This window comes from Pseudophryne corroboree, chromosome 1 (assembly GCF_028390025.1).
Source record: "Pseudophryne corroboree isolate aPseCor3 chromosome 1, aPseCor3.hap2, whole genome shotgun sequence".
Lineage (NCBI taxonomy): Eukaryota > Metazoa > Chordata > Amphibia > Anura > Myobatrachidae > Pseudophryne > Pseudophryne corroboree.
In genome coordinates, this window is record NC_086444.1 from 302,939,035 (window position 1) to 302,963,609 (window position 24,575).

Below are 24,575 nucleotides of genomic sequence, written 5' to 3' on the forward strand. Positions count from 1 at the left end.
ATAAGGTAAAAAGGTCCGCTATAAAAGTCCAGTGGCACAACGCCTGGGGTGTTGGTGCAGAACCCATATAGGCCATTAAGCTCTGGCTGAAGGAATTCGCAGCCGAAATTTTCGATTCCACTGGTCGCTCCGCACATAAGATTAGTTGCTTATGTGCTGAACGATTGTACCGCACGTAATTGTGTGCATTAGTAAACCTGACCGGTACTATTTGTGTACGAAGGTCATAAACGCTATTTGTACATTCTGACGTGATTTGTGTAATTTTTTATTTTTGGAAGGGAAGTTCGCTGGTCACTCAGGAACTATCTAACAACCCCAACGTTTACTGGAAAGAGTAAGTGTCCTGCGGGTATCCCTCATATGTTCCAGTAAACTGAAGGTTCCATAGGGGCCCTGTATCGAGTACGCCAGCACCACGTCGGTGTGATCAGGTCGTATTGGTCGAGGTGGGCGAGTGAGTGGGGTACTCGGTAAACCGCCACCGCCGGCCTACTGCGGAGTAATTTGGTTGTCTGTAAAGGCTTGCTGAAAACCTTGATACAGAAAATCCAAGGAGGACTAAGCAACACCTACAGACGATGGGGGCCAGTTGCTCAGGTAGGGGGCGATCAACCCTGGTTCAGGTTGATTCTGTGAACCGACCAGTTGGGTCGGCACGATATGTAATGTGTGAAAAATATGGAATTCACACCGAATCTTTATGTGATGAATGGGAGAGAATGACTGTACAAGACAGGGACAAGTTCCCAAGAATAGGTAGCTTCAGTCCGGAAGTGTTACAAAATTTAAGGAGGAGGATATGTCTCGTAAAATCATCAAAGAGACGAATTCAGCATCATGATTACTTACAGTTATGGCACCAGGAAGGTGAGATACAGAGAGGTTTGGCTCTGGCGGCAGGATCTGGGGCAGTCAGGAAGTTGATTGCCACAGCTCCTCCTCCACCATATATTGCAGGAGAGAGGTTGATTGCGGAGAGAAACGCACTGGGTTGTAAAACACAAACTCTTAGTAACAATGTAAATGTTAATGATGTTAACCAAATAACTCATGCAAGTATTAACCCGTGCAAGTTGTACCCTGTTTTGAACCTTCCTCAGGAGTGTGAACAAGAAGACGATTCGGCAACGATTTCAGCGCTCTCTCTAGCGGCCACCATAGCAGAGACCACAGTAGGCACAGCACCACCCACGAGATTAGTGAAGGCCCCTAGCGGAGGGATAGGTGAGGTCGTGTCAGCGGGTAAGTACGGCACCATGCATTACACTGAAACAATTGTACCACAAGTTGTAGAATCTACGCAGAATGAGGCTGTTAGAATTGCTCCTGTAAAGGTGATAGTAGTTCCCAATGGGAAAACAGATGCATCAGGAGTCACACCCGTCAGGAACATTGCCATGTATTGCCCGTTAACTAGAATGGAATTGAGGACCATAGTGTCTGAATTCCCAGACCCCAGAAAGGATTTAGTGGCAAGCCAAAGATACATCAGGGATTTAGGAAACACTTTAGAGCCCAATAATAAGGATTGGCAGATAGTGTTAAGAGCTTGCTTACCTCCCAGTGTCGACTCAGTTAAATTCTTAGCTGATTGTCTATTAGATAAAGATGTACCACTTACAGATGTGTACGACCAGGATAATGTAAAAAGGATAAATTTGCAGCTAAAAGAATATTTCCCAGCCGTTGCTAAATGGAATAAACTATTCTCCATTAAACAAAAGGAGTCTGAAACGGCAGCAGAATATTTCCACCGGGCATTATCAGAAATGGCAAAATACACTGGTATAGAAGACATAAAGACCAACCCAAACCATCGAGAAGTAGCAGTATCTGTACTGATGGATGGTTTGAAAGAAACATTAAAGGCTAGGGTACAGACCACGCAGCCATGCTGGCGAGGTCTGTCAGTGTCCACTTTGAGAGAGGCTGCTGTTGATCACGACAAAAACATCACTAGGCACAGGGAGTCGCAAAGTGATAAGTTGATGTCCGTAAGTATACAGGCGCTGACCACAAGGCAGCCTGCGTATGTACCACCGAATCCTGTGGATAAGGCAAGTATGATAACATGTTTTTCTTGTAACAAACCAGGACATTTTGCACGAGACTGTAGAGTAAGAAATGTACAAAGATCTTTTCAACCCCCTAGACAACAACACCACACACGACATTGGGAGCAGGGTCCACAGAGGCGGAGTTTTGAGCCACATACAGGGGAAACAAAAAGATATCCCCCAAACAGAGATTGGCATGCCTCTGGTAGTTCCCAGCTAACCCCCGCACAAGTAGTTGCTGCCAATGGGATTCAGGGCGGTCAGCATACCCAATAGGGGTGTGGCCATACCTGTAATCTGCAACCAGTTAAATTGATTGCCAGTCTTGGAAGCGAACCAGAGATTGCAATCAATGTGGCTGGTAAAACTTTAAACTTTCTTGTAGACACAGGGGCGGCCAAGTCAGTGATAAATTCGACAGTGGGCATGAGAACCACTGGTAGGACAGTTCCAGCCATAGGAGTAACAGGAGTAGTCCAGCACTACCCTGTTAGCAAACCAGCCGAGATTACAATAGGGCCTCTGCACACCAAGCATTCCTTTTTGCTGGCTGCATCGGCACCGACCAATCTCCTGGGAAGAGACTTACTATGTAAAATGGGTTGCGTCATTTATTGTACTCCTGAAGGTGTATTCTTGGACATACCTGAGAATCACGCTCAAGAAGTACGAGATATGTTAGACTCCCCATCAAAATTAATGTCACATTCCATTATGACAAATAGGAATCCATCCCAGGTAGAAGAGATGACATCTCAGATACCAGATTCACTTTGGACAAAAGATGGACAAGACACTGGATTAATGGCAAACGTAGCTCCAGTAGTAGTGCAAGTAAAAGATGGTAGGATAGCTCCAAAAATCCCACAGTATCCTCTGAAGCCAGAGGTGGAGTTAGGAGTTTTTCCCGTAATAGAGCGCTTGCTACAACAGGGCATTCTAGTAAGAACGTCCAGCACAGCAAATAGTCCCATCTTCCCTGTTAAAAAGAGTGGGGGGAGGGGTTACAGGCTAGTGCAGGATCTAAGGGGGATTAACAAAATAGTCGAGAGTCAGTTCCCCGTAGTGCCTAATCCAGCTGTCATCCTAATGCAAATTCCTCCCACTGCCAAATTTTTCACTGTTATTGACCTCTGCTCCGCTTTCTTTTCGGTACCTCTGCACCCTGACAGTCAATATTTGTTTGCATTCACATACAGAGGAGTCCAATACACGTGGACTCGATTACCCCAAGGTTTCATAGATAGTCCAAGTATATTTTCTCAGGCTTTGCATGATTGTTTACAGTCTTTTCAACCAGAAAGTGGATCAGTGTTGATACAGTATGTGGATGATCTACTACTGTGTTCTGATTCATTGGAGGCATCCCTGAAAGATACGAAACAGCTCCTGTTTCATCTTTCAGACACAGGTCACAAGGTCTCCAAAGACAAGTTGCAATTATGCCAAGCTAAGGTAAAATATTTGGGACACTGTCTAACACAAGGACTGAGACACCTGACCGCTGATAGAATCCAAGCCATTAGAGACATGACACTACCACAAACCCAGCAACAGATCAGAACGTTTTTAGGAATGTGTGGGTATTGCCGTAATTGGATCCCAGGGTTTTCCATATTGGCACTACCTCTGCAGGAAATGGTCTCCTCAAACAAACCTGATCGGATTTCGCATACAGACGAATCTGAAACGGCATTTGAGAGACTCAAACAGTGTCTAACGCAGGCACCTGCACTAGGTATGCCAGACTATGGGAAACCCTTTGAACTATACGGAACAGAAAGTGCTGGGTGCGCAGCAGGTGTACTAACACAAAAACACGGTGACGCCAGCAGGCCAGTTGCATACTACAGCGCTCAGCTAGATACGGTAGCGCGGTCCCTCCCCACATGCTTGCGTAGCGTTGCGGCGATAGCATTGCTAGTGACGAAAAGCGAAGATGTCGTGCTAGGCCACAACCTCACAATCCATACACCACATGCAGTATCTGCCTTATTAAATTCTGCCCAAACCAGACATGTCTCATCAGCAAGGTTTACGAGATGGGAATTGGCATTAATGGCCCCAGTAAACATCACCATAAGGAGATGCAGCGCATTAAACCCTGCAACATTTCTCCCAGGTGTGCCTGGACAGGCACAAAGGGTGGGAGGTGAGAGTGATGGGGAAGGAGGATTTTATACAAAGGAGGATGCACATGATTGTATGGAATATTTGACCCAAAATTTTACCGCAAGGCCTGACATCAGTGACAATCCACTAGAAGATGCAGAACTCACGTTCTACACGGACGGTAGTTGTCACAGACAGTCAGACTCGGGAGACTTGTGTACTGGATACGCAGTCGTAGATGACCAAGACACCATAGAAGCGGAACCGCTAGGCCCACCTCACTCAGCCCAGGTTGCTGAACTGGTCGCCCTAACCAGAGCATGTGAATTGGCTAAGGGTAAGTCTGCCAATATCTACACCGATTCTAGATACGCGTTCGGGGTAGTCCATGATTTCGGAGCCCTATGGCGGCTCAGAAATTTCATGACGGCAGCTGGCACACCGATAGCGCATGCAGCGTATATAAAAAGGCTTCTAACAGCGATACAGGAACCCGACAGAGTGGCTGTTATCAAATGTAAAGCACATACGTATAGCCAAGACCCAATATCCCTTGGTAACAGCCGAGCAGACGAAGCTGCAAAGCTTGCAGCTGCTACCCCCATACGGACAGACACCACACAGTTGATGGTATTTAATACCATCAACACACAGAAGTTGTGTGAGATGCAGAGTTTGTGTTCCACTCAAGAGAGAGCAGTCTGGAAGGCAAAGGGATATGGCCAGGAGCCCTCAGGGCTCTGGACGGATGGACATGGTAAACCAGTGGCCCCCAGGGCATACCTTCCATGTCTGGCTGAAGCAGCTCACGGGCTGACTCATCTAGGCAAGGAGGGGATGTGCAAATTGGTAAGAGCATACTGGTGCGCCCCAGGATTCTCCTCTCATGCTGGTAAAAGAGCAATGTCATGCCTTACCTGTCTGAGAAAGAATATTGGAAAGGCAATACCTACAGAACCCTCCCATATCCCACCTGCCGGCGGCCCTTTCCAAGTAATACAAATTGACTTCATCCAATTGCCCCCATGTAGAAACTTAAAGTATGTACTTGTCTGTATAGATGTTTTCTCGAATTGGGTCGAAGCTTTTCCAGCAGCTACAAATACCGCTATGTTTACAGCTAAGAAAATTTTGCAGGAATTTGTATGTAGATATGGTATCCCTAGAATCATTGAAAGTGATAGGGGTACCCATTTTACAGGTGATGTCTTTCAAGGAATGTGTAAGTTGATGGGAATTGATAGCAAGCTGCACACTCCGTACCGTCCACAGGCGAGTGCGAAGGTCGAAAGAGTGAACAGCACTATTAAAAATAAATTGAGTAAAGTAATGGCAGAGACAGGATTGACGTGGCCAGAAGCTTTACCCATTGTTTTGTATAGCATCAGAACCACTCCCAGGTCCCCTCTTAATCTGTCTCCTTTTGAAATTCTGTTTGGTCGACAACCGCATGTCATGATTAACCCTCAGGATGATTTGAAATGTAACAATGAAGTAACTGTAAAGTACTTGATTAACATGAGTAAGCAGTTGAGGAGTCAAAATGATAATCTGAAGTTGGTGATTCCTGATTTACCAGATAGTAATTGTCATGACATTGAACCTGGGGATTATGTAATGATACGAAATTTTCTACGCTCAGGTTGTCTTATTGATAGATGGGAAGGACCATACCAGGTCTTATTGACTAGCACCACAGCATTGAAGGTTGCTGAGAGAGAGACTTGGGTCCATTCATCCCACTGCAAGAAGGTTGCTGACCCAGAGAAGTCCCGTGATAAGGAACAGACGGTAGAGGTTGTATCACTGGAGTGTCTGTTCCAGGAGGACTGAGGCGGCACCTGAGCCTTGAAGATCGAAAGCAGTTGTCGACTCCCTTCTCCCTTTTATTGTTTTTCTCCACTTCCCATCCCTTCTCCCTTGATATTTCTTTTTCCCCTTTCTCATTCTTCTCCATTTCCTCCTCAAAGATGGACTTGCCCAAAGAGACTGTGATCCGGATTTTGATGTTAACCATGATGTTGACCAGAGCAGTCTGTTCCGGCGAGAGTACCATAGAGGTCGAGAGAGGTTCTGGAATGGGTTCCGATTATGATGATGGAGGCGTAGTTTTCCAAGATCAACCAATCCAACAAGCAAAGGCGAGTATCAGAAAACGATCCGATAGAAGAAATTGTGATGGATTGTTAGCTGAGGAAAATTGTATCTGTAGGCTCTGTGGTAATCTGGTTGAAGATGGATGCATAAAGCAATGCCAATCTAGTTTTAATATCCATATGGACCGGCATCCATTGAGTGACTATCACTCTCTAGTGGGTAACGTGTTGAACCAAACAGATTGTTGGGTATGCTCTCAAGTACCTCAGGGTCACAGCAAATCAGGGCTAGTACCATTTCCTTTAACGTTAGGGGAAGTACTTGAGCTAAGTGGTGGGAGACCGGTGGACCGGAGGTTTAACATCTCCAGCCCTCCTAGTTTGAAGCTCCACCAATACCATGTGGATAGGTCCCTCTTATGTTTTAACATCTCCAATCCCAGAAAACCGGGAAATTGGGAAGTGTCATGGAGCAACCTTACCATGACCTTTTCACACAGAGCAGATAGAATGCCTACAGATACAGAGCTTGTACGCCACATAGCCAGTAGAGGAAAATCTTTCCGGTATAGGTATACCTTAGGAAATAGAATTACTAAAGTTGGAGAGGTATCACCAGGATACTGTGCACATATCGTACAAACCGATACATGTATTAGACAGATGGAAGAATTAGGGTCAGGAGATTTCACCTGGAAGGTTTGTAACATGGTCATGTCCTTCTCCGTCCCTTATGTTCTCCCCGATGATGCATATTTCATATGCGGGAGAAAGGCGTACAAGTGGCTTGCCCCAAACTCTGAAGGATTGTGTTATATTGGAAAAGTATTGCCTGAAGTGATGACTGTAACACATGACAAAATGAAGGACATACACCGTGGTGCCCAAGCTCCTTATACTCACACTCACTACGAGCACCTTGTTAAAAGACAACTGTCAGAAAGGTTAGAGCATCCGGCCTCTGATCTTATCCATGAATCCACCGGGATTCAGGTTCTGGTAGCGTTAGATTTCACTCGTACCGCTCGAGGAGTGATGAATTATAAATACATTTCCGCACTCGCCAATTTGTTAGATAATATCACTGAAATGTATGATGACACGTTTAGATACACTGGAAGAGAACTTCAAGCTTACAAAACAGAACTAGTTCAGCATAGGATGGTTCTTAATTACCTTACAGCAGTAACAGGCGGATATTGTGTTACATTGGCAACACAGTACGGTATAAAGTGTTGCACGTATATCACAAATAACACCGAGGATCCGGTAGAGGTCATAGACCAAAAGATGGACGATATTCTGCAATTAAAGTGGGAATTTCGTCGGAAACACAATCTCACCCTTGCTGCTGTAGGTAATGAGCTGACTGGTTGGGTGTCATGGTTGAACCCGCGAAATTGGTTCTCCGGTTTGGGAGAATGGGCTCAAGGAATCATAATGGATGTTGGAAAGTTTCTCCTGTGTATCTTAGGTGTCGTTATATCTATTGGATTGATATTTAGATGCGGGCAGGCTTTGATGAGGTGTAAACAAAGTACGAAAGTGATGAGCTTGAGGAGTGAGGAAACTGTAATTAACCTGGATTTGATTTATGACCCAATGCTAGAAACCATGACGTAATGATGTAATGAGTATACGGTCCGTCTTTCACCCATTTCTATGTTTTCCTCCGAGGTACAAAGACCCACGTAGACGAAGGACCTGATGAGCCAAGGGGCCGACAACGGAAAGATGGAAAGAAGAAGAGCAGACGACCTGATATACAAGATTTTATGGACAATGCCATGGGTACCCCAGTTTCCCTAGGAACTTTAAAATCACGCTAGCCCAACATTTTTTGTAAATCCATGGACGTTGTTTGCTTTACTCACGATTTATGAGCAAAAGCACAAAGAAGAAGACTGCAATCAAACGACACCAATCAAGACCTCAATCGACGAACGTACATTAACCTGACATAGAATATCATTGCATTTTTCGTAAGTGTTCTTTATCTTCATCTCTGCAACCCTCAGGTAATAACACACATAGTCGATAGGGAATACAGGCACAGATAGCAGCAACCACATACCCCCCCCAATTCATGTATCATCAACTAAAATGTGCATCCCCATTGTGTTACAACCACAGCCGAAATGAGCTCGGTAGAGTTTGACAGCCCATCCACAGACCTGTACCACAGGATAAGAAGGAATTCAAATGTATACTTCGCAATACCTCGAAGCTTGATTTACCACACGTACGGCACGATGATACATGACCCCCCCAAACATGGACTCATACACACATGCTCCTGCTTTCTCACTAGGTCATACTCTCTTCACACCTACTCCATTCTTCCTCCTTTCCCCACCATGGAAATCAATTAACCCCTGACTTACATTTTTCTCCTTAAATATTTTGTGGCAGTTATTATTGACTGCCAAAGGGTGGACTGTCGAAGTCAGAAAAATGTCTCCATGCACGATGCCATATTTGCACCGCACACTGGTCCGTGCTGCGCATGCGTACGCTCTCCCGTGGAAGCGCATACCCGCAATAGCGTGCACTCGCACGCGCAGTATGCGCATTTACGGTAGAGTTTATGTGATCGTAGCGTGCGACTCATTCGTTACAAAAGTTCACAATTAATGTAGTTTATAGATCATGTTCCCCTCAATAGTTTCTGTAAGTTTGGTTTAGATAGAATGTCCCTGAGCGGAGGAATCCCTCTTTGTATTGTACGAAGGGTCTAACAGGAGTCATACAGCAGTATTTGGTACCCATCGGAAGAGTATTTAATTAGCAATATTCCGGTGTTGGTTTGGAGCGTATTAATCGCTCGTGCGAATAGTTATGAACATAAGAAGTTTATGTCCATTTCTATTATTTACCCATACTCAGGTATGCGGCGGGAAACCCAGTTTCCCACCCACCTGAGCCGTTTAAACTCAGCACAGCCCACCTGTATGAATCAACCTATGACCTTTGGTTACAGTACAGGGCCGAATTCCTGTGTCCAATAAACTGAAGGATTGTAGGACCAGGAGATTGCATTGTGTGTGGGGCATAAATAGGCAGGCCGACCACATCCAGCTCTCACTCTCTCATCAACGGTTATCTGCTGATAATCGGGAGCTGGATATCGAGGCGCAGGCGATCATACCCTTTGTGCGTAAGTTCTCTCCGTAATCATTGTCTTTCTGTGAGCCAATTCCTCTCTCTCCCTCCGTGTCTATTTCTCTCTCTCTATTTTCTCTTTTCTCTCGTAACTCCCCTAGACTAAACTTTATAGTATTGTATTGTATTGTGTTAGGCCAGGATAGTATTGTAGTTTATCCCTTAGTTAGGTGTTTGGTTAGGAAGTCTTTGTTATATTGTAGTGTATCATTTGTACTGTGTTACTCTTTTACAAGTATACTAGATATAATACAGATAATAGGCTTTGGAACCCTAAAACAGTATCTGTGTATTTACTATAGTGTTAAGTGTTCACTTGAGCGTCGGTGACGCTCAAATAGCTTTGTAGGTAGTCAGGCTACACAAAGTTGCATTTACACCCTGTACTCACATTAAAGGTATTCTGTGTGTTTCGTCGGTATAAGGTTTAATATCAAGGTATAGTGTTGTGAGCGTCTGCATCGCTGGTGACCTCTTCGTGGTCTCGAGTGTATGCTACGCCATAGCGAATCATTCCCCTAGACATAACCAATAACGTGTCCTGTGATCGCTGGGCCGTGAGCGAACGTGACGCTTGAGCGTCTCGCCTACGGCTGAGCGATCGTTACGCAAATAGCGTACCATTACGGTATTTCTTAAGTAAACAGCGTACAGTGTTCTTAGCTTCATAAGGGTTGTTTATACGACATAGGAATTTAGCATTGTCACCCCGAGGACCGAGTTTGAGAACCTCTGCTTTATTCCTTCCACATACTATCACTATAACAAACTATCCCAGTAATAATGTACAGAATGGGGGGCGTGGCCTGGAGTAGCTGGTTGCAGGACGTGTTTTTCAGCTCTTCCGCATCTATCCTGATAAACTATCCTGTTTTGTGACTTTATTTGCATTGGAGCATTTACAACAGAAGCTCATCTGTCCTAGTACATTCTGGCAGTCCCCGTTGTGAATTCTTCCGCTGTGTACCTGCATGGTGCTCGGCAGTGTCTGTTCAGCACACTGATCAGGGTGTTGGCAGCTCTGACACAGTTTGGCATCTGCTCCGTAGTTCTTCTGTCTCCTGGTGCTCCGGTGATTGCATTGCTGTTGGTGCGCTGTGAGGGCCCTTCTAACTGAATTTATTTTTTCCGTACCCGATGGCGTGCCTAGGCGGTGGAAGCACTGGGCAGCCATTTTGTCTTCTTCTACGGACAATATATTCTATTTGGAGGTGCTGCGTTCAGCCCCAAATCCCAGCTCAATACTGCTAACCGTCAGAGTATGGGATATATTCTGTCTGGGTGTGCAATGTGATTCACTATGCAATGGTAAACGTATATATATTAATATATACCAGTCATGTACCACTCAACAAACTTCATGATACCAAGACTTTACTGTTGTAAAGTTAGCTCACAAAAACTAATATTAATATATATATATATATATATATATATATATACACATACATACATACATACACACACACGTGGTTGCAAAAAGAAAAAAGAAATGATCTGAAAGGTCAAGCTCAATAATCAAGTCTCAAGTTGTCGATGGCAATTAAGTTCCTGACTGTGATCAGCTCTAGGCCAGCGATGTTCATAGTAAGCAAATCCCTAAATTATACATGAGGATAAAGTCCTGATGGCATAAAAAATGAAGAAAAAAGTAAAGTAGTAAGTGAAACAAAAGGCGTCCACCCGACAACGGCGTCCCGCTTGTCTGTGCAGCTAAGTGCACTTGGTTGTAGCCGTGCAGGTGATGGTCTTCACGGTATTTTGGGAAACAGTGCCAAGATGGGTATTGTGAGTGAGTGAACTCCGGACTGGTCTCCCTTCTCTCAGCCCCGGTCCCCAACAGTGCGTCCGTGTACAGACGTTCCTCTGCATACTGGTCGGCCGCGAGCGTGGGAACTGCCTAGGGAGGGAATGTTGATCAGCAGTGGCTCTAAGAACCGCCTGCTGTACACCCCCGCCGCATATGGAGACTTACCTTCCTCGCCGTATACCGCTGTCTGCACTTTCCTGTCACCTGCTTTTTTCCTCTGATGAGGTCTTTCGGCTGGTGCTCACTTCTGGGTCCTCTGGTCACGTATTCCAGGTGCACTGGAGTTTTGCTTCCGTAATCGCTGGTCGTCACCAAGCCTCCGTGCCCTTTGTTAAAGTATAGGATTCAATGTCCCTCCAACGCGTTTCAGCCTGCTTGGGGCCTTCTTCTGGGAGTGCTGGGCTTCTTCTACCTCCGGACTTTTAATCTATCTCCTGCTGCTGCTGCTGTTGGCGGGGAGCTCCGGTGGTGTGCTAGCCGCTACTGACTTGCCGCTAGTCTGCAGCGTGTTTGTGCTAATATGCTGGCCGGCTCCTTGCAGCACATTGTGTATGCTATTGCTGCCTCAACCCAGAGTCTGCTGGATATTTTTGGTGAGCGTTTGAATACCTGACTGCTTTCTGTGGCTGTTACCGAATCGCTCTCCCATATTAAAAATATTTTGGTCCCTGCTGCTGAGGAGCCTCTTATGCTGACTGTTACTTCACCTCCTGTGCACCCTGGCGGTAAAGGGATTTCTGCGGAGCGTCACCTCATTATGGTACCGGCTGCTGATCAAGTTATGGATTCCCTGCCTCCCTCTGCTGGGATCGTTTCCATTACTTCAGGTCGCTTGCCTTTTGGATATGCTGGACTTACTGCATTGTCCCTGGGATCTTGCTCAAACACCCCTGATGTTGCCCTGGAACTGTGGGTTATGGTGCTTTTTCCTTGTGGTTACTTTCCTATAACGCTCTGTTGGAGTCGGGCTGCTGATCCATCCGACTATTTCCCTCTTGGAGCTACATCATGGCCCTCATTCCGAGTTGATCGCTCGGTATTTTTCATCGCATCGCAGTGAAATTCCGCTTAGTACGCATGCGCAATATTCGCACTGCGACTGCGCCAAGTAATTTTACAATGGAGATAGTATTTTTACTCACGGCTTTTTCATCGCTCCGGCGATCGTAATGTGATTGACAGGAAATGGGTGTTACTGGGCGGAAACAGGCCGTTTTATGGGCGTGCGGGAAAAAACGCTACCGTTTCCGGAAAAAACGCAGGAGTGGCCGGGGAAACGGTGGAGTGTCTGGGCGAACGCTGGGTGTGTTTGTGACGTCAAAACAGGAACGACAAGCACTGAACTGATCGCACAGGCAGAGTAAGTCTGAAGCTACTCTGAAACTGCTAAGTAGTTAGTAATCGCAATATTGCGAATACATCGGTCGCAATTTTAAGAAGCTAAGATTCACTCCCAGTAGGCGGCGGCTTAGCGTGTGTAACTCTGCTAAAATCGCCTTGCGAGCGATCAACTCGGAATGAGGGCCCATGTCCGGACTGACAAGTTACAATACGCAAGTTTGCTGCTTAGCTAAGATGCTCTTATTTTGTTGGTCCTGTTTTTTTTTTTTTTCTCTTCCTCAATTTTATTTTATTCTGCTTAAATATTACTTGTACTAGTGGTCATATTGTGTGTGTTTTTTTTGTACTGAGCCAGTGTGTCTTCAGTTAAACTTTTCTGTATATCCTGTCCCCAACTTCTTGTAGGGTATCTCATCTCTAATCTTCTTTAGTTTAGTTAGGGTATCTTAGTTGCAGGAGTTTAGGGATCCAAGTATGCCTGGGTTGTGGTTAGGTTATACAGGGTGGGGGGGTTTTGGGGGTCATTTACTTTGGAGGGTTTTTTTTTTATTAAGGTCATTGGGGTAGGTTGGTATTATTGGCTCTGCTTTTTATTGTACTGTGATATATTTGAGGTCTGTGTGCTACAGATGGAGCCGCGCTCATCTGAGGCGGCTGCATAGCAGGCGTGCACTCCCGGCGTGACTAGGCGATCCGTCCGCCTAGTCACGCCGGGAGTGAACAGAGATGCTCCCTTTGTAAATGTTTCTGTCTGGGGGCGCGTGGACGGAGACGCTCTCCATTTGCCCAGGCAAGCGCGCCTAGTCACTGACTGAGCCACGACTAGCGTGGCTCCAGCTGTATATACTTTTATGCTCCTTCTGTTCGCCATCTCACATGTCCTTGTTAATCTCCTGGAGGGGCTCATACGGAGCCTGTGTGCCCATATCCTGAACGTCTATCTTGTGTGACATGGTATAAATTTTGTCGTTTTTGAGGCATGCCATTGATATATAAGTACTGATAAGCGCCTTGAGTCCTATTGAAGAAAGAGCGCTATATAAATAAAAATATTATTATTATTATTCTGCCTGCCTTTCCATTTTGTTATGGTCCATTGTTGTATATCTGCCATATTTGTATTGTTTACTGTTTGTTGGGGGTTTGTATGTTAAAAACCCCCCAAAAAACTTTCAATAAAAACTATTGAATGTAAAATAATGTACAGAAAAAGCACCCCTTACGTAGGTGCTTACCTGGAGTGGGCACTCCATGGCTGTTTGGTGTTGGACACAGGCTCCATTCTTCATCCAGCTGCACATACAATACCCAACACTATTTTCGGTACGAGGAACGCTACTAAGCTGTTCCAGTCCAATCTCCCACTTGGTCTTCCAGAACATCAACGTCAACATCCAGGAACGTACTAATGAAACGTCATAAATTCTGCTCCCTAAGACAGCAGACTAGTGTTTCTGGATAGACCGTCCCAACCTCGGTAAACTTTCATTAAGCATTGGTGTGACCCAACAGTAAAGAAAATACATTGCGTTGTCTGAACTACCTAAAGTGGTATGAGAAAGATACAGGAGAAAAGGAGGAGCTGCATTATATGCAGTATGAGGGTGTTTTTTTCTAGCTTGCCTCTACCTAACCTAGAAAGAAAGCTACTGTTGTAATGGCTGCCCTGGAGGAATAAAAAGGAAACATTACTTTCATTACTTTCTACTTTGTAATACAGCTGAAAGTAACATTTCATATTTTGCGTAAGGTTTTGTGACTCAATTAAACAGATCCCCACCTGTACAGACCTCTGCAGAAGACAACATTCTACATAAGCAAAAATGAAAGTTTACAATGAGGCTAAGTGCACGTTTTTCATATACTTTATCTGTAACCAAAATGTGTATAAACCTACAATAAATACAATACACAATATACAATAAACCTACCTCATAGCTTTTCTCCTTTCCTGGGAGTCAGGAGACACATAAGCTTTCATCTCGTCAGCAGCACGTTGTAGCTGTACTTCAGCACTCTAATAAAAACACATAGTTACTGCCTGCCCTAACTATATAGGGTTTTGTGTGGTTTTTTTTTAGGGGGGGGGGGGGGGGGGGGGTAGTTTATAGACATCTGCTTTCTGACCTTTATCATCAAGTTTATGTAATGATATTGGCTCTCAGCTTGACTGAACTCTTCCTGAAGCCCTCTGACCTCCTGGAGGTATAATAAGTGAAGAAATATTATAAATCATACATGCTGCACAATAAAACAAAATAACACAGCTTAACAACATAATCACTATCTACTGTATACTTCTGGCCAAAATGGTTCTAAATGATATGCTTAATACAATATTTTATTTCTTTATTAACAACTAATGTTGTATTACAATTTTATACTTTATATGTGCATTACTGTGGTCACAGGTTAAAATACATAATTTTAACACTTAGAGGCAGTTTCAAGATTGTGTGGAAACCATCGGAAGGAATCCCTGGAACTATAGGAAGACACATGGGGCTTGTAACCCTGTAGTACTGAAACAACCAGTATTGTAACTGGGCACAACAGACAATGGCTCTCATCCGAGTTGATCGCTTGCTAGCTGCTTTTAGCAGCAGTGCAAATGCTAAGCCGCTGCCCTCTGGGAGTGTATCTTAGCTTAGCAGAAGTGCGAACGAAAGGTTAGCAGAACTGCTCGGAAAAAATTTCATGCCGTTTCAGAGTATCTCCAAACCTACTCCTATCTTGCGATCACTGCAGACAGTTTAGTTCCTGCTTTGACGTCACAAACACCCCCTGCGTTCGGCCAGCCACTCCCCCGTTTCTCCAGTCACGCCTGCGTTTTTACCTGACACTCCTGCGTTTTTTAGCACACTCCCGGAAAACGCTCAGTTACCTCCCAGAAACGCCCTTTTCCTGTCAATCACTCCCCGATCAGCAGTGCGACTGAAATGAGTCGCTCGCGCTTGTGTAAAACAGCATAGTTTTGTGTGAAAGTATTTGGCGCGCGCGCACGGTGGGCCACACGCAGAAGTGCCGTTTTTTTTACCTAAGCGCTGCGACCAAAAGCAGCTAGCGATCAACTCGGAATGAGGGCCCATGAGCAGTTTTCCTCAAAAGTCTGTACGGCTTCTGCGAGATAACTATAGAGGGCGGATTCTGCTTGCAGCCTACCAAAACAGGCAGAAAAATGTGCAATTCATGAATCTGCCCCTAATGTTATGCAGTTGAACTCAGATTTGTTATCATTTTGATAAAAACATTTTTTTTTACATTTTTTTCTCAACTTCTCATTAATACTTTAACATCCACAGAAAAGACTCACTCAGAGGGGGGTATTCAATTGTTTGAAAAGTCAGTTGGGTGTCTATTTTTTCCTATCTAATAGACAGGAAAAAACAGACACCCAACCGACTTTTCAAACATTTGAATTCCCCACAGATAATCCACAATGAGAAGTGACATTTATAAGTAATAAATCACAGTGGACACACTATAGGGCAGATTTGGTTAATTATGAGAGGGAAAACCTTGCTAATGCTTACTTCTACTTCTATGGGAAGCAACATTAAGAATATTGGCCCTCATTCCGAGTCGTTCGCTCGGTATTTTTCATCGCATCGCAATGAAAATCCGCTTAGTACGCATGCGCATTATTCGCACTGCGACTGCGCCAAGTAATTTAACCATGAAGATAGTATTTTTACTCACGGCTTTTTCATCGCTCCGGCGATCGTAATGTGATTGACAGGAAATGGGTGTTACTGGGCGGAAACACTGCGTTTTATGGGCGTGTGGATGAAAACGCTACCGTTTCCGGAAAAAACGCAGGAGTGGCTGGAGAAACGGGGGAGTGTCTGAGCGAACGCTGGGTGTGTTTGTGACGTCAAACCAGGAACGACAAGCACTGAACTGATCGCACAGGCAGAGTAAGGTTGAAGTTACTCAGAAACTGCAAAGTAGTTTGTAATCGCAATATTGCGAATACATCGGTCGCAATTTTAAGAAGCTAAGATACACTCCCAGTAGGCGTAGGCTTAGCGTGTGTAACTCTGCTAAATTCGCCTTGCGACCGATCAACTCGGAATGAGGGCCATAGAAACAGCTATCCCACCAAGACCAGCGTTATAGTAGGGTGCAAGGTTCTGACAGAACTTTAGGGGTCATTCCGAGTTGATCGCTCGCTAGCTGTTTTTAGCAGCCGTGCAAGCGCTAAGCCGCTGCCCTCTGGGAGTGTATCTTAGCTTCGCAGAAGTGCGAACGAAAGGATTGCAGAGCGGCTACACAAAAAATATTGTGGAGTTTCTGAGTAGCTCCAGACCTACTCAGCGCTTGCGATCACTTCAGACCATTCAGTTCCGGATTTGACGTCACAAACACGCCCCGCGTTCGTCCAGCCACGCCTGCGTTTTTCCCGGCACTCCCTGAAAACGATCAGTTGACACCCAGAAACGCCCTCTTCATGTCAATCACTCTGCGGTCAGCAGTGTGACTGAAAAGCTTTGCTAGACCCTGTGTGAAACTACATCGGCCGTTGTGAAAGTACGTTGCGCGTGAGCAGTGCGCCGCATGCGCAGAAGCGCCAGTGTTTCCCTTAATCGCAGCGCAGCAAACATTTTCAGCTAGCCATCAACTCGGAATGACCCCCTTTGTCGCTAACTGAATGGGAGAGATGTACTAAGCAGTGTCAAAAGTGGAGAAATGAGCCAATAGAGAAGTCTCCCATGGCAACCAATCAGCTGATCTGTATACTTTTATATTATGCAAATTATAAATGTTACATCAATGCTGATTGGTTGCCATGGGCAATTTCTCCACTAGCTCACTTCTCAACTTTTATCACTGCTTAGTACCATTCAAGTTCAATTGATCTAAAATATATGAGATAAAAGTCTCTGAAAACCAAAGCAAAGCAAATCTCTACTGAATGTGCATTTAGATTTTGCACTAGGTTTGTGACACATATATACATACACTTTCAGGCAATAAGAAACCATATTTATTACAATACAATAGGTAAACCACATTATACCTGCTCTAGCTTGGAGCAGTTGCTCTCCAGGCCAGCAGCGCAGCTGTCATATTGTGCTTTCTTTTCATCATGCTCCTGGGTCACCTCCTAATGTGAAAAGGGCAGAGACACATGTCAGCAAGTACTATGATACCTCAGCACATGGCACAGAGAAATGGAAGTTCCTGTCAGTCAGCAGCTTGAGCTTGTCATCTTGGTATACAAAGTGTGGCTTACACAAACTTAGCAGATGTGTATCATTCCAGTATCACACATGGCGCGGGAGTATGGCTACTGTCTGTCGCATTAGACAGACACATTGCTTGTAACCCTGAAGTGCTGAAACAACCAGTATTATTACCGAACACAATGCATAGTGAGTGTTCTCAGCAAAAGTCTGTGCCGATGAGCAGTTGAACGTGAAGTGTAATATAATGTCACCTTTACCACAGGATACGGTCAAAAACTGATAATTATTAAACTGGAAACAAAGTAGAATATAATTTATAGAACTGTTTTGCTAAAAGAAGCTTACATATAACTGAGTGACATGTTCTGCCAAACACACAAGTTGAACTGTACGTCTAATATATGTCATCTCATTCGATGATTTGCCTTGCTATTGAAGACTATTAAATCACTAATAAAAAGATGTTAAATACCGTAAGATTAAAAGGAAAAGCTAAATATTAATTTTAGTTATATGTGATTTCAGGGATAATATGTACTGTAGGCTATGATTTAAAGCAGGGGTGGGGAACCTCCGGCCCGCAAAGCCGTTTGTTCCGGCCCACCCGCTGCTGTGTGTCAGCGAGACACTCCGCCCCTCAGTCCGGCGGTGGAGTGTCTCACTGTCAGGGCAGGGAGGAGAGCGCAGCTATGTCTGGCGGCAGCGGCGAGTAGGATCTCAAACCAGCCACCGGTTCGTGAGCCAATCAGAGCTCGCGGACCGGCAGCAAATCAGGAGATGCCGCTGCCGGTCCGCGAGCTCTGATTGGCTCATGAACCGGCGGCTGGTTTGAGGTCCTACACGCCACCACCGCCGCCCGACAAAGCTGCGCTCTCCTCCCTGCCTGGCCCCTGACAGCTGACACACGCCGCCGCCGGACGGAGCACTAAGGGGCAGACGAGGTGCACGCTGCGCTCTCCTCCCCTCCCCTGACATACAGCAGCAGCAGTGGGGGGGCATGTTTGGGGCAATATGTATCTGGCACTGTGGGGGCATTTATGTATCTGGCACTGTGGGGGCATTTGAGTATCTGGCACTGTGGCGACATATGTGTATCTGGCACTTCACTAGTGGGGGCATATGTATATCACGTCCCATTTTAATTGGCAACACCCATTTTTTGGCGCGCGCACTCAGTATCACTAAGGGGCAGAACTACTGGAGGGGCAGGGTCATTTTTAAGTTGATCATTTTTGTATGGCCCCCGAATATCTATCCAAAGGGCCCTTGGTAGAAAAAAGGTTCCCCACCCCTGATTTAAAGAAATGACAGGTTGTAGATTTCTCAGCAAACTATGTAAAATGTTTTAATTATATTCAACTATTCAAATTAATTTAGCTCATAGAACTATGTCCAAATATATTTTGACAACCGTTCACATTCAGTCTTTGAAAGAACATAAATATGCAGGTTTTACATATTTTCCAGCTTCATGTTTGAAGACCTGGAATTGTACCAAAATATCTCATAGGTCTGGTGTCTGTTAATGACTAAACAGAGGCCAAATATCACATTAAGTGATGGCAGATCCGTGCTGCAATATTAGTTGGTTTACTTGAAAATAGATTGCCTGTGAAGTTATTAATTTATAGCGACTGCAGACGAAAACATATTATTATTATTATTAATAAACCTTGGGCAGTATCCTACTAGCCCCAAAGCTCTTTTGGCAGATAAAACCGGTCATTATCACGGTATCCAATTAGGGGCTGTTTTTATTAGCCGAAATTGGACCCGCGATTGTGTGATAACACTTTGGATCGGGGATAAGTCCCTGATTCCATGTGTTTTTGCAGCTTTGGCGGCACGTTACCGCTTCTTATGGCACCCAAAGCTTAACCCCCGATAAGTGCCAGCATCGGGAGAAAACGATGCCAGCATCGGGGCTAATCGGACAGCCCCTGGCGATTCTATTAGCAGTGCGAAAGTACAGCTGCTAATAGGATACTGGCCTTTATTTATAAGGCTCCATAAGTGGCACACATTAGAACAATGCATGGTATACAGAATTTAATATTACAGCGACTAAAAAACTAAAACAGAGCACAGGTAACAATCAGACCACATTTCTCAGTACACAATACAGCTGAAATATAAGGAAGCAAAGGAGTATTGACTGTACTACTAGGGGCGGGCAGCAGTAGCGGATCTTGCCACGGGCAAGCAGGACTTTTGCCCGGGGTGCCGCCTTCCGGAGGCCGCCGCACCAGGGCAAGATCCGCTGCTGCTGTGTGCCCCCCGCTGGCCGTCGCCCCCCCCCCCCCCCCCCCCCCGCTGGGAAGGGAACTAGACACGTACGCGTCTAGTTTCCCTTCGTGGAGAGATCCTTTACTGTGCGGTGCGCGATCCGCACATCAATTTAGTCTGTACAGGAAGCGTAAATGACCACACACCCTGTACGAAGCCACGCCCCCTAATGCCGCCCGGGGCGCCAGAAGCCCCGGAACCGGCCCTGGCGGGCAGCCATGGAAGAGATGAATGGTTACGAGCAAGAAGAGATGCAGGTATAGACATTGCTGAGTAGGAGAGAGGTATAAATGAAGTGCGAGAGAAGAGGGCTGAGAGAACAGGAGGGAAGAGGGCCCTGTTTCAAGGAGTTTATAATATATATATAAGATGTTCAATATCTCTGGAATATATTTCTTTCTCATCCACATTAGGCAGAGGTGGAGGACTCTGGTTTCACCTGGTTAGTGAATAATCAGAGACACCTCCTACAAAGAAATAATGGTCATCCTAAAATAAAAAAGGAAGATCATTGTTTATTTGTATAGCACCAAAATTCTGCATTGCCAGACAGTCAACATACTTGCTTATAGCTGATATTATCTCTTGTATTGATGTTGGTCAGTGGAGTGGAGTTTATTAGCATACATGGACTGGTGTTTACTTAACACAGGGTAATATAAGCCCTTTGATTAGATGTCCAATTAGCTTCAGCTGAAGCCTTTGTAAATTAGAACTAGTATATGTTAGCATTCAGTTATGGGGCAGTTGTCTGCGGGGCAGTTGTCAGAAGTTCAGAAATATACGAAGTTTGGAAATTACAAAGTTAAGAAATTTTAAAAAGAACAGTTAAACCAACAGTTGAACAAACATTGAAAAACATTGGAAAGCAGGTAAATCTATAATTTAATTAACAATTTCCATAAGCCTTTTCCTATCTATACTTTTCTCTTTATAAACACCATGCTCCACAAACTGTTTTTCCTCATAGCACTTCATGGTATCCTCTATAAAATTACATTGTCCTTCACTATTCCTGTTATGTATCGCTCTGTACACATTGCAGCCTCATTAATCCACTCCCCTCTTATTAACACTCATGAGCTTTTAACCTATCTATGTACAACAACTGTCACATCCTCTACCTGTCACCATAAGAAACTATCACACACCTCCCCCAACTATATCTATCTCTCTCTCTTCTTCTGCTTCTACTAGCTGGTGACATATCCCCAAATCCAGGTCCCATCCACATACCACGCTCACATTCAGCTGATTCACAACGGAATATAAAATCAACAAACCTTATCAACATCACTTGTCTCCCATCTACCTCCAAGTCACTAAAATGTGCTTTATGGAATGCACGCTCTGTTTGCAACAAATTAACAGCTATTCATGATCTTTTCATAGCAAAAAAATTCAAAATGCTGGCTATAACAGAAACCTGGCTCACACAATCAGACACTGCCTCCCCTGCAGCACTGTCACATGGTGGCCTCCACTTCACACACACCCCCAGGCCTGGTAACATCAAAGGAGGGGGTGTTGGAATATTACTGTCCAAATCTTACACGCACATTGTTTTACCACCTGTTCCCTCACTCACATTTACATCCTTTGAAGTACACTCTATTAGGATTTTCACCCCTTTCTCTCTGCGTGTTGCAGCTATCTATCGCCCACCTGGGCAACCCAAAAAGTTTCTGGAAGAATTTTCTGCATGGCTCCCTCACTTTCTATCCTCTGACATCTCCACCATCATTATGGGTGATTTCAATCTCTCTATTGACAGTCCACAATCTCCCCATGCCTCTAAACTACTCTCTCTAACCTCCTCTCTTGGCCTCTCCCAATGGACTGACTCCCCTACTCATCAGGAGGGCCACTGCCTGGATCTTGTATTCACCAGACTATGCTCTGTTTCTGAACTCACTAACACTCCTTTACCTCTCTCAGATCACAACCTTATCACATGCATGCTCTCCTCCATTACTTCAAACTCCATGTCCCTAAAGTCTACAAGGACACCTCTTACCCGCAGAAATATTAACGCTATTAATTTTCAACAACTATCTACCTCTCTGCAACCACTGCTTTCACCAATTTCTACATTCACCTCTCCAGAGACTGCTGTGTCACACCTTAACCAAACTCTAGTAACAGCACTTGATGAAGTGGCTCCAGCTACCCATCACACTCCACGTAGACTTAGATGGCAACCGTGGCACTCTAAATACACTAGACACTTACAAAAACTCTCACGAAAAGTTGAACGCCAGTGGCGTAAATCTCGTAGTTCAAGTGACTTTCTCACATATAAGACCACCTACCACTCTTATCGTACTGCTCTGGACACTGCCAAACAAACATATTTTCAATCTCTCATCTCTGCTCAAGCCTCTAACACCAAGCGACTTTTTAATACATTTAAATCACTTCTTGTACCTCCCTCACCTAACCCACCAACCACTGTCAGTGCGCAAGATCTTGCTTCCTATTTCAAGGACAAGATTGACAAGATCCGAAATGAAATGGTATGCTCTTCCACAGCAAGTGACCTGCTCAATTCCCTGCCTGAACCCTCTAACACCTTCTCTTCCTTTGATCCTACAAATGAAGATGAAGTATCTGCACTCTTTTCATCTGCCTTCTCTAATACCTCTCCCCTTGACTCTATACCCTCACAAATTAGTAAAGCTCTGTCTACTGTGCTCATCCCAACCTTAACGAAAATCTGTAATCTCTACCTGTCTACTGGTATCTTTCCTTCTCTATACAAGCATGCAGTGATTACTCCCATTCTGAAAAAACAAAACTCTGACCCGAACTCTCTCTCTAACTACCGTCCCATCTCTCAGCTCCCATGCCCCTCCAAGCTACTGGAGAGACTTGCCTACACTCGCCTCACACACTTTCTTAACTCACACAGCCTACTGGACCCACTTCAGTCAGGATTTCGTGCCCAACACTCCACAGAGACAGCACTGACTAAGGTAATGAATGATTTGGTCACTGCTAAATCTAAAGGACATTTCTCTCTACTTATTCTCCTTGATCTCTCTGCTGCTTTTGACACTGTTGACCACTCTCTTCTTATACAAACACTACAATCCCTAGGTATTCAGGACACAGCCCTTTCTTGGTTCTTATCCTACCTATCTAATCGCTCCTTCAGTGTTCGTTTCTCTGATTCCACCTCTCCTTCGCTACCTCTCTCAGTTGGAGTACCGCAAGGCTCAGTCCTAGGTCCTCTGCTTTTCTCTATCTATACCACATCTCTTGGCAAACTAATCAACTCTTTCGGATTTCAGTACCATCTGTATGCGGATGATACTCAAATCTACCTATCCTCCCCTGATTTGTCACCATCTGTATTGGGCCGTGTCACTGAATGCCTTTCTGCCATTTCATCTTGGATGACATCTCGTCACCTCAAACTTAATATTTCCAAAACAGAATGAATTATATTTCCACCGGCCAATAGTAGTTTCCAACCTGATATCTCTATCACTGTTGAGAACTCTGCAATCACCCCTACCCCACAAGCTCGCTGCCTAGGTGTCATTCTTGACTCTGAACTGTCCTTTGTTACCCACATTCAATCTGTCTCAAGATCATGTTACATACATCTAAGAAACATATCCAAAATACGCCCTTATCTTACACAAGACACAGCAAAAACTCTAATCCATGCTCTCATTATCTCCCGCACTGATTATTGTAATAGTCTCCTGACCGGTCTTCCCAAACATAGGCTCTCACCACTACAATCCATTTTGAATGCAGCTGCGAGGCTAATCTTCCTTGCCAGACGTTCATCGTCTGCAGATCCGCTCTGTCAGTCCCTCCATTGGTTACCGGTATTCTACCGTATTAAATATAAAATACTTTTACTCACATACAAGGCTATTAACCAAACTGCACCAACATACATCTCTTCACTCATCTCAAAATATCTCCCTACCCGACCTCTCCGCTCTGCACAAGATCTACGTCTCTCATCCACATGCATTACTTGTTCCCACTCAAAATTACAGGACTTTATCCGGGCTTCACCCACTCTGTGGAATGCCCTCCCACGCACAGTAAGACTCGCCTCTAGTCTCCAAACCTTTAAATGTTCCCTGAAAACTCACCTCTTCAGACAAGCCTATCAAATTCCAGACCCACCCACATAACCTTCAGTGCTTCCCTATCTAATTACATCCTCTATAGAGTATTCATAACATCACATATCTTGTATTTCTTTAGTCTCACACCCTTCTGACACTTGGATAACTTTGTGGGGTATCATCATACAACCTATTAAGAACCTAGCAATCTGGTGGACCATTATGCAATAGGTAGCATCTATCCTTGTGTATCTATGCCTATTTCCCTATAGATTGTAAGCTTGCGAGCAGGGCCTTCCTACCTCTGTGTCTGTTTTTACCCAGTTTTGTTCTATTACTGCTGTTCTAATTGTAAAGCGCAACGGAATATGCTGCGCTATATAAGAAACTGTTAATAAATAAATAAATAAATAAATAAATAATGC

The 24,575-nt window shown here is 44.7% G+C and overlaps 1 protein-coding gene across 1 annotated transcript in view; it reads right to left on the bottom strand.

Annotated features, from left to right (window-relative positions):
- IFT81 (intraflagellar transport 81) overlaps positions 1-24,575 on the bottom strand; it is a 452,264-nt gene that overhangs the window by 102,518 nt on the left and 325,171 nt on the right. The window contains exons 15-17 of the mRNA XM_063964420.1: positions 17,602-17,688; positions 14,709-14,780; positions 14,513-14,598 (exon numbers count right to left, since the gene is read on the bottom strand). Coding sequence (XP_063820490.1) covers positions 14,513-14,598; positions 14,709-14,780; positions 17,602-17,688 — 245 coding nt within the window. The remainder of the gene's footprint in view (positions 1-14,512; positions 14,599-14,708; positions 14,781-17,601; positions 17,689-24,575) is intronic.